The 10,823-nt window shown below is 44.9% G+C and overlaps 1 protein-coding gene across 1 annotated transcript in view; it reads right to left on the reverse strand.

Annotated features, from left to right (window-relative positions):
• The window catches only part of LOC148368370 (A disintegrin and metalloproteinase with thrombospondin motifs 5-like), a 60,155-nt gene extending 49,614 nt beyond the window's left edge, over positions 1-10,541 (reverse strand). The window contains exon 1 of the mRNA XM_088329735.1: positions 9,439-10,541. Coding sequence (XP_088185861.1) covers positions 9,439-10,449 — 1,011 coding nt within the window. The 5' untranslated portion in view covers positions 10,450-10,541. The remainder of the gene's footprint in view (positions 1-9,438) is intronic.
• Positions 10,542-10,823: the final 282 nt, after the last annotated feature.

Here is a 10,823-nt window from a genome sequence, read left to right on the forward strand (position 1 = left end):
CTGTTTGGATTTTTTTTTCATTTTGTTTCTGTTGCATTTGATGTTTGTTTTGAGATCAAAGCCAAGAGAGAAAGCTTACCACGTGTTGTGAGTCATCATTTGAGAGATTTGTATTTTTCGTCCAAAGCATAGTATCACAACCCTAGTTTTAAGTATCGCAGTACTTTTTCGGAACGCAACTCTCACAAAAGAACAACTTTGAGGTGGCGCCCCCTGCAGACAACAACCTCCTCCGCGGGCTTGCCCGAGCAGGTGGAGTGTAAACACCGTTCGTAGGGACCGGGACTCTCTGCCAAGTCCTTTTAACCGGCGTGCCAAAAAATGACGGCATCCTCCCGACACCAAAACACTTCACAGATGCAAAGTCAAACTCCGGACGCCTGCTTCACCAGCGCAAAGGCGTGGTACCGGAAAGGGGGAACGGAATTTGGGTGAAAGAAAGGCTAAGCGAGTGGGGCGGGTACGCAGGACCGCAACCTTAGAAAGACTTTCAACCACCAAAAATGCGCAGCTTGGATAATAGACAGCCGGGGAGTCTGCTTTTTAAAGTCAAGTGGGGTTTTATTTTGAAAGGGTGCTCATTTAAAAAGAATTCCTGGGAAGTATTTGCCTGAAAAGCTCTCAGCCACTGACGTCTGTCAGGAGACTGGGAAGGGCAGACTTAAGAGTCTGCCCAGAATAACACCGCACTCAGGAAATACACTTTTTATGGCTGTTTCGCAGACGCTGGGCCAAATTCGGCAGGGGTCGCAAAATCGAGGCCCGGGGGCCGATTCAGGTCCGCCTGGGGGATAGTCTGGGGTCCCTTACTTCACTCGTTCGGTGCCGTAACGTATAAATACGTTGTTCTTGAGTGCCAAAGTGGATTCTCCATTTATCATAAACTAAATGGAGTTGGGGGCCGCTAGAGCTAGGATCTGGGTGGGTTTTTCTACAAAAACTGTACTGAATAAAAACATTCTGTTGTTCTTAAAGAGACAGTGTTTCAAATTTGTCCCCTAGATGTTACTGTCATGTGTTGTGCGAGCAAAAATGAGTCCAAGGAAAACTACAAATTACGGAGACTGAAAGTGGGCAAAACACCCAGATCGACAAAAAAGTTAAAAAAAAAAACAATTTTTTCAAAGGAATAAAATATAGGGAAGGAAAAAAATGAGAAAAAGTGGCAAAAAAATGAAAACTAGAAAAAAAAAAAAAAAGTAGGGGAAAAAACTAAAAAAAAACATGTGTTGAAGAAAGAAAAAGGGAAAAAGGAAAAGAATTACAGAGAAAAAAGACAAAGACAAGGAGAAAAAAATCTTATTTTTCTTCTCTTTTTTCTTTACATTTTTTCAGTCTGCCATTTTTTATTTTATTTTCCTTTTTTCTTGAGTTTTTTTTGTCTTATTTCTTCATTCTCATTTTTTCTCTTTTCTTATTTTCCTATTTCTCTACTTTTCAAAACTAATACATTTTGGTCACTTGGACTCTCCCTATTTTGTCTTCTTCTATTATGCTTTCAGCACTCGTTTTCAGTGGCATGACAGAAGACAGCGACATCTGGTGGCGACATTAACACACAATGTCCCTTTAACTTTCATGTTAAGGTGGGGTTCTCAAACCGGGGTCTGCAATTGGCCCACAGGCCGCGAGTTCTAGACCCCTGTTATGAAGGCTTTGGTGCTGCTTATCAGTAAGTATCAAGCCTCTGGGAATGATTTCAGTCTGAAAAATCACCAGTAGATGGCAGGTCTGGCATTTTTGTCAACACGGTTTTGCTTCCTGTCCCGACCGTATGACGCTAGATGGCAGTGTGTGGGCGAGAGAGAGAGAGAGAGAGAGAGAGAGAGAGAGAGAGAGAGAGAGAGAGAGAGAGTTAATGCCTCAATGCCTTAATATTTTTTAAAAAAGATTGAGAAGTCCCTTCGTCATTGTCGGGACAGAGAGGGATGACGTTTCGTGCAGGACAACGATCGCCATGAAGACCTGAATCATGCGATACCTCACCATAAACATCTGGGGCTTTTAAATACATGTCGTTTGAGAGATTTGTATTTTTTTGTCATTAGATAAGGCTCGCCTAGAAAACTCAAAAAAAACAACAAGAAAAAGAGGAGTGTTTGGTGACTTTGAGTCTCTGCAGTATTTATTCATCTTTGTGCTTTGTAGCACTCGTTTTCTGTTGAACAACACAATATAGTGACATCTAGTGGTCAAATAATACACACTGTCTCTAAAATGCAGGAATCAGGGACGTGAGGCTCCGTCAACGAGCGCTTGACTTTGAGGAACTTTTTAAATTAAATTTTCCCAGAATAAAGTGAAACTGCACCTCCACTACACAAGGGGGCAGTGACATTTTCAGAGTGTTTTTGTTACATTTAGCCTCCATGGAGTGCATCAAGCACAGAGTGTAAGCATTGAAAATAAAAAGTAGATAATAAGTGTAGCACACCCTAGAGCAGGGATGTCAAACTCATCTTAACTCGGGGGCCACACGATAGATAAAACATTCTGTCGGGGCCGGGCTAGTAGATTAAAGAGAAAGAAAAGGAGATAAAGAAATAAGAGAAAGAGGGAGGGAAAAGAAGAGAGGGCGGGACAAAGAAAGAGAGAGAGGGAGAGAGCGTGAGAAACAAAAGAGATAAAAAGATAAGTCGTGAGAGAGTGGGAAAAAAGGAAGTGAAAGAAAGAAATCCAAAGAGAAATAGAAAGACAAAGAAAGCGCAAAGGGTAGGAAGAGAGAAAGAGAAAAGAGAGAAAAGGAAAAAAGGAAGTCAGAGCAAAATAAGTTAAAAAAACAGAGAGAGAGAAAGACAGAGGAACAAAGGAAGAGAAAAGGGAGACACAGAGAGTGAAAGAGACAGAGACAGAGTGGTACAAAAGGGGTGGAAGAGAGAAAGAGAGAGAGAGAGAGAGAGAGAGAGAGAGAGAGAGAGAGAGAGAGAGAGAGAGAGAGAGAGAGAGAGAGAGAGAGAGAGAGAGAGAGAGAGAAATTAATACAAGTAGAGTGTCTTTGTTCGAGGCACCTGGCTTTGGCAACATCAAGTTGACATATTTCAACCTGCAGCTTGTTTTTCTCTTGCGCTTCTCTGAGTGTTGTCTCGCGGGCCGGATCCAATCCCTTAGCGGGCCTGATTTGGCCCGCGGGCCGCCTTTTTGACTCTTGTGCCCCTAGAGTGACCCCTTTAAAAATATATATAACAGATATGCAGAGACAGACAAAAAAGGGACGGGTCGAAAAGACTAACAAAAGTCTTCTTACAAAAAGTTAAGAACAGGAATTTTGAAAAAGCCTATGCAGCACTTCACTGCGACCACAGAGGGAGTCGACCAATGACCAGCGTCCTTGCTGTGTTAAAAATCTTGGCAGCGGACAGCATGAAGCCGAATTAATTAAGCTAAAAAAAAAACAGAAGAAACAGTTTGAAATGAAAACTTTTGAATATTCTTCAATAGAATAGAATAGAATAGAATAGAATAGAATATACCTTTATTGTCATTGTTACAAAATGGGTTAACATATTGTGACAACGAAATTGGGCATGACACTCCAGTTTTACACATTCACAATGAGGTATGAGCCAAGAAGATAAAGGAACAGAGAAGATAAGGTTATAAAACAAGGGGGATAAGGCTATAGTTATAATTTACATGGTATTTACACAAGAAATGTCGGCATGTGGGATGTTACATACAGTGTTGTCGTGATACCGTTGGTATCGTAAGGGTTGTGCAATATTGCATTTGGTGCAAATACAGATATTCACATGCCTTCGCAAAAACAATAAAATAAAATAGGACAGTTCTGTTTTATTTAGCGCCATCTTGTGGTCAAAAAGGGTAATTCATTAAAAAAATAAATTTTTCATTTAAATTATTGATTTATTTTCATATTTACTCTTCCGTTTGTTGTTTTTAATTTAGATTTTCCATCCATCCATCCATTATCTGCAGCGCTTATCCTCAGTAGGGCCGCGGGGGTGCTGGAGCCCATCCCAGCTATCTTCGTGGGCAGGGGACACCCTGAACTGGTTGCCAGCCAATCGCAGGGCACACAGAGACAGCAAACTCACTCGCTCAGGAACAATTTTTTTTTATATAAACTATCCATCCATCCATTGTCTGCATCACTTATCCCCAGTAGGGCCGCGGGGGTGTTGGAGCCCATCCCAGCTATCTTCAGGCAGTGGCCAGGGGACACCCTGACCTACACGGGGACAGATAATTTGCCCGCTCATTCCCACCTAGGGACAATTTGGACCGTCCATTTAACCCGACATCCATCTTTTTTGAATGTGGGAGGGAACCGGAGTGCCCGGAGGAGACCCACGCAAGCACGGGGAGAACATGCAAACCCCACACAGGAGGTTCGATCTCATGACCTCAGAACTGTGCCGCACACGGGCTAACCACTGCCCCGCTGTGCTGCCCCCATATAAACTATTCCTTTTTAAAAAAATAGTGATCTTATTTTGTTAAGAAAAACTGAACTTGTATTTTGGCCCAACCTTACTCCGACCCTCGCTCCGTCGGCCCCCATGCGAATTGATTTTGAGACCCCTGATGTCAGATCCCACATAAATAATGGATTCATGTACTACTAGTTTATTAGTTTCTTTCCATACAAACTTTTCTTTGTTTTCAAAATTTAGATCTTATTCCGTGTAAAAAAACTGAACTTGTATTTTGGCCCAACCTTACTCCAACCCTCGCTCCGTCGGCCCCCATGTGAGTTGATTTTGAGACCCCTGATGTAAGATGCAGCGTACATAAATGATGGATTCATGTACTATTAATTATATATTTTATTTTTATATAAACTATCCATCCATCCATTGTCTGCACCGCTTATCCTCAGTAGGGCCGCGGGGGTGTTGGAGCCCATCCCAGCTATCTTCCGGCTGTGGGCAGGGGACACCTTGAACTACACAGGGACAGACAATTTCCACTGCGCTGCTGTGCTGCCCCCATATAAACTATTCCTTTTTAAATAATTTGGATCTTATTCTAAACTGAACTTGTATTTTGGCCCAACCTTACTCCGACCCTCGCTCCGTCGGCCCCCATGCGAATTAATTTTGAGACCCCTGATGTCAGATCCCACATAAATAATGGATTAATGTACTACTAGTTTATTAGTTTCTTTCCATACAAACTATTCTTTTTTTTCTAAATTTAGATCTTATTCTGTGTAAAAAAACTGAACTTGTATTTTGGCCCAACCTTACTCCGACCCTCGCTCCGTTGGCCCCCATGCGAATTGATTTTGAGGCCCCTGACAGTTTTGAGGCATACGGAAATCTCCAGGGGTCTACAGAATCGAGAGCTTGAGGTTTAGTCTCGGTGTGTGTCCTTAACGCCTCGATGAAAGTAAGAGTATGCGAGTTAGAAGAGCGCCAAAAGTCACCTAGTGGGGAAAGAGAAGCAGCTGCCTGCTATCCGATTTCAAAACAAGCCATGGCGTCACCCCGTTGCCTTGGCATCGCACCCGGGTGCTAAGCTGCCGTGCGGCCGGGAGAACATGCAGTCCGGCGCCTTGGGACAGGAAGTCAGCCATGATGGGAATTCTTGCTCTTTTCGGCTCGGCTCACTGTGAAAACGTCCCTGAAAAATGTATTTTTCCCCTCAAATACTGAAATTATAGCCATTAGTAGCTTTGTAACAGGAGCGAGTGCACCCTTAAGTAAAAGTGCCTGAAGTTCGATATTTGGGTTGGCCTCCATGATTTTGCAGAACCACACCAGAGCCTTACAATTTGCCATTGGAATGCTCATTCACGCCTCCATGACAACATGACCGTCATGATTACTGATGCGAGCCACCTGTGCCCGCTGTCACCAGTTGTCAGTCCGTCTGCGAACCTCAGTTTACTCTAGGCAAGCTTTTTTTCAACCCTGACTCACACCTGTTTTTGCTCCCGTCTGTTCACTGGCTTGGACCCGTTTTTTTTTAAATCCTGACGACATCTACGCTCCTCTCCTGGCTTTTGACTTTCCACTCCTGGCTTTCGACTCGTTTCTGACGTCGACCACGTTTTTTGCTGTCCTGTCCCGGCTACTGACCCGCTTTTTTCCGTTCCCGTCACCGCCATTGCCATAAAAACTCCCCAACTCCAGTTGCACTCATGCAGCCCCAAACCATGACATTCCCAACACCATGCTTGACACAAACCACACGACACAAACATGTTGTGTTTTCAACATTTGAAAAAAGCTTGAATTTTAGGTGAAGTGCTGGTAAATGCTTGGAATTGTTGCCATGTTTTTTAAGGTAAGTGTTCAGTAAGTTTAAAACGTATTTTATGGTTTCAAAATAAAGTTGGGGCTGGAGTTAGGGTTGCAAACTAAGGTTTAGGCTCCCTTTCTTTTGATCGACGATGGATTTATTCTTTTAATGGTTCTGGAAAAATTGAAAATTGGCTCTGAAAGCCTTTAACAAGTGCCTGTCTGTCACGGTTGCCCTGGTGCCCAATTGGCCCCACCCATGTGGCGCCAGCTGCGGCTCATTGACAAATTGGCTCTCCGTCTATTTAAGCTCAGTGCTCTCACTCTTCGTTTGTCAGTCTGTCAACGAACCTCTGCCCCGCAAGACGTGGGTTTTGACTCGGTCCTGTTTCCTGTTGGTATTTCCTGTATTTCCCGGTATGGTTCCCATTTATTTTGTCCTGTTTAATATCGGTTTCCAGTTTCGTTCCTGTCTACGTTTGTCCTGTTTATTATTCTCTCCAGTTTTCGTTCCCATCTCGTTTGCCCTGTTTAATACCAATATCCTTTTTCAATATCAATCCTGTCTGTCCCGTCCTGTCCAGTATCGACCCCATCTGTCCGATATTTACTCGGGCAGTTGGTATCGATCTCGTCGGCCTCTGGCTTCCCATCATTTCACGCCAGACTGCTGCCTAACATGCATGACTCCGCATTTCCCGTCAAATAAAAGGTTGGTGTGAGACTGTCATGCGTTTGGGTCCTGATCCGTCCCGACTCATAAATGACGCCTCAAAATGACGATGCCCTACAAACTAATACCAGCTGCCGTTAGTCCCGAGGAAAGAAGCATCGCAATGGCAAAGTGAAGCCACCGGAGCAGGTTGTGTAGGTGTCATTTTTTTTTAGCAGACTTGATTTCTTTTTTTCTTCTTTTAAAACGCAATCTATCGAGTCACGAAACACGGCAACAATTTCGAGCATTTACACACACTTCACCCAAAATTCAAGGATCTTGAAGGATTTGAAGCACCCGTATTATGCTACTCTATGATAATACCCTCTAATGTTTCATTATACAGTGGACTAACCTAAATTCCACCCGTCCCTTTTCTGCACCGCTTATCTACCCGAGGGTCACGGGGGTGCTGGAGCCCATCCAGGGGCCGGGCACAGACCATTGGACAATAGAGACAATTGGGATCCACTGCATGTTTTTGGAATGTGGTAGGAAATCAAAGTGCCCGACGGAAACCCATGCAGGCACGGGGAGAACATGCAAACTCCAAAAAAGGAGGCTGCTAGAATTGAACCCTGGACCTCTGCACCTGCAACCACTCATCCACCATGCTGCCTTTTTTTTACCATTTTAACTTTCAAACTGTTTGGACCCAAGTGGCAACCCAAAACGTTAAAAGAGCCATACTGGAATAAAAAAATGAAAAAATGACATGTTCGCAGCAGCAAAATGTTCAAAGGTTCCGTATATTTCTGTATTCATTGGAATAGGTTAAGAATATTTATGTCCTGTTTGATCTCCCAAAGATAGAGAGACAGAAAGAGAGGGAAAGAGAGAGAGAGAGAGAGAGAGAGAGAGAGAGAAAGAGGGAGAGAGAGAGAGAGAGAGAGAGAAAGAAACAAAAAGAGAGACTAGAGAGGAAAAACAAAAAGTCAAAGAGAGCAAAAATAGAGGAAAAGAAAGAAAGAACAAGGGGTATGGAGAGAAAGGAAGACTAAAGGGGGAAAAAGAAAGAAATAATGAAAAGGGGTCGAGAGAGAAAAGAAGAATAAAGGGGGAGAGAAAGAAAGAGTCAAGGGGGAAAGAGAGAAACCAAGAAAGACGGAGAGAAACAGAGAGACAGAAAGAAGGAAAGAATCAACGAGACAGATAGGGAAAAAGAGTGGGGGATAGTCGAAGAAAGAGAGAAAGACAGAAAAAGAGACAAAAAGATAGGAATAAAAGGGGAAAGTGAGAAACGGAGGGAGAGAGAAACAGAGTAAATAACAATCAATGATAGAAAGATATAAAGAGAGAGAGTAAGAGAAAAACAAAGGGAGGGCCAGGATAGAGAAAGAGTTGTAAAGAGAGAAAAAAAGAAAGTGATGGAGAAAAACAGAAAAACAGAAAGAAGGAAAGAAACAACGAGACGGATAGGAGAAAGAGTGAGAGATAGTGGAAGAAAGAGAGAAAGACAGAAAAAGAGACAGAAAGACAGGAAAAAAAAGGGAAAGAGAGAAAGAGGGTGAGAGAAAGAGAGAAAATAACAATGAATGATAGAAAGATAAAAAGAGAGAGCGTAAGAGAAAAATAAAGGGAGGGCCAGAATAGAGAGAGAGAGTTTTAAATAGAGGAAAAAAGAAAGAGATGGAGAGAAACAGAAAGACAGAAAAAATGAAAGAAACGAGACAGATAGGGAGAACGAGTGAGAGATGTGGAAGAACGAGAGAAAGACAGAAAAAGAGAGAAAAAAGAAAGAGATGGAGAGAAACAGAAAGACAGAAAGAAGGAAAGAAACAATGAGAGATAGGGAGAAAGAGTGAGAGATAGTGAAAGAAATAGAGAAAGACAGAAAAAGAGACAGAAAGACAGGAAGAAAAAGGGAAAGAGAGAAACGGAGGGTGAGAGAAAGAGAGAAAATAACAATGAATGATAGAAAAGATAAAAAGAGAGAGCGTAAGAGAAATGTAAAGGGAGGGCCAGGATAAAGAAAGAGTTGTAAAGAGAGAAAAAAAGAAAGAGATGGAGAAAAACAGAAAAACAGAAAGAAGGAAAGAAACAACGAGACAGATAGGGAGGAAGAGTGAGAGATAGTTGAAAAAAGAGAGAAAGACATAAAAAGAGACAGAAAGACAGGAAGAAAAGGGGAAAGAGAGAGAAAGTTGAGGGAGAAAGAAACAGAGGAAAAAAATGAATGATAGAAAGATAAAAAGGGAGAGTAAGGGAAAAATAAAGGGATGGCGAGGATAGAGAGAGAGAATTATAAAGAGAGAAAAAACGGAGAACGAAAGTGGAGGAAGTGAAAAAGAGAAAAAAATGATAAACAGAAAAAGAAAGAGAGAAGAAAAAAGAAAGTGAAAGAAGAAGAGGAAAAGAGAGAGAGAGAGAAAGAGGGAGAAAGAAGGTGACAGAGAGAGACAGGAAGAGAGAGAGTAGAACATCGTCATGCGTCAAAAGGAGCCGGCTCCTCATCCAAAGAGCCAGCTCCACCCGCCATTTCAATCGCAAACGACCCACCACTCCAGCTTCCTTTACCTGGCGAGTGAAAAGAATGGCGGCGTCGTGGTGCTGCTGGTGTTCATCATCCACCGAGTTCTGCTGATTCTGCCACTTGCAAAAACTCTTCAGGGTTGCCGCTGCGTTCTTGGATACTTCCAAGCCTTTGACTTTCTCCGCCACCGCGCTGATCTTCACCACCGACAGCCGGATAGGATTCTCGATGCTGGCGTGCCCGTACAGCTTGGACGCAATGGACGCCAGCGTCAGGAGATAATGGTTTAAGTCCTTGCCGTACTTTTTGATCATGGTCTCGTCCGCCACCAAGAGGAGCTCCACGTGCCTGGCGCGGGAAACGGACCTCCTGCGCCGCATGTGATTCCCCGCAGGTGCGGTTCCAGAGAACCGGGTCCACCCTCCGCGCCCGCCCGGCTTCCTTCTCCCGCTTTTCCGCCGACTTCTCCCGGTTTCCCTGTCGCGCGTCCCGCAACTCTCGCCACCTTCTCCCGCGGCTTCGAACGTGAACCTCTCGCGCGTGTAGGCGTGGAGCGCGCGTTCCGCGTCCTGGTCCTGCAGGACGCGCGCGTGGCGTCCCTTGGCGCGGACGATCGGGGTGACCGCGTAGCGCACGCCGTGCACGGCGAAGAAACCTTCCAGACCTCCGCCGCAGAGGTGGAAGACCGCCAGGGATTCCGGGTTGCCGTCGACGGTTCCGCGGTACACGCAGTCCCGCCGCGGAGACTCCAAGCTCCCCCCCATCATGGCGTACTGGGGGCTGAAGTCCTCCGACAACTCGTCGCGCTCCAGGTCCAGCTGGAAGCGGTTCCCGTCCAGGTAGATCAAATACCCCGCCTTCCCGCCCCCGTGATAGATCCGATCCACCGTCCTCACCACCCCGTCCGTCCTTCTCGCGGGGGAGAACAGAGAACCGTTCGCAGGTGGGAGGTAGAATCCCTGGAAAATGGAGACTCCGGTACCAGGTTCTAACCACAGGACCAAGCACAGCAACCGGAGCATGTCGCCGCCTCCAGCACCGAAAATCCCTAACATTGTTTACTCCGCGCAGTCGCAGGTCCGAATCCCTGGCGAACTTCTCAGTCGGTGCAAAAGGCGCACCCTGCCAGCGAACGAAATCATTGAGAGTTGCGGGGATGGAGAGATAATGGCGTCGCAGTGTGGGGGGGGGGGGAAGCGTGCGCATGCAGTCTGGGGCCGAACTTGGAGAACAGAATCCCAAAGTTTGCTCTTAATAGGACCTCGAGAGGAGAAGTCCTGCCCCCTTTTGCGCTCCATCGCCATCCCTCCCCCTTGCGCTCTTTCTCAAATCACAGCGGAGAGAGAGAAGAGGAAGCTGAAGAATGCTGGAGGAGACAAACATGGGCGTAACCAGCCCCAAATTTAACCCGAGCCCCCACCCCAAATTA

This window comes from Urocampus carinirostris, chromosome 3, assembly GCF_059441175.1.
Source record: "Urocampus carinirostris isolate Australia breed hairy pipefish chromosome 3, RoL_Ucar_1.0, whole genome shotgun sequence".
NCBI lineage: Eukaryota > Metazoa > Chordata > Actinopteri > Syngnathiformes > Syngnathidae > Urocampus > Urocampus carinirostris.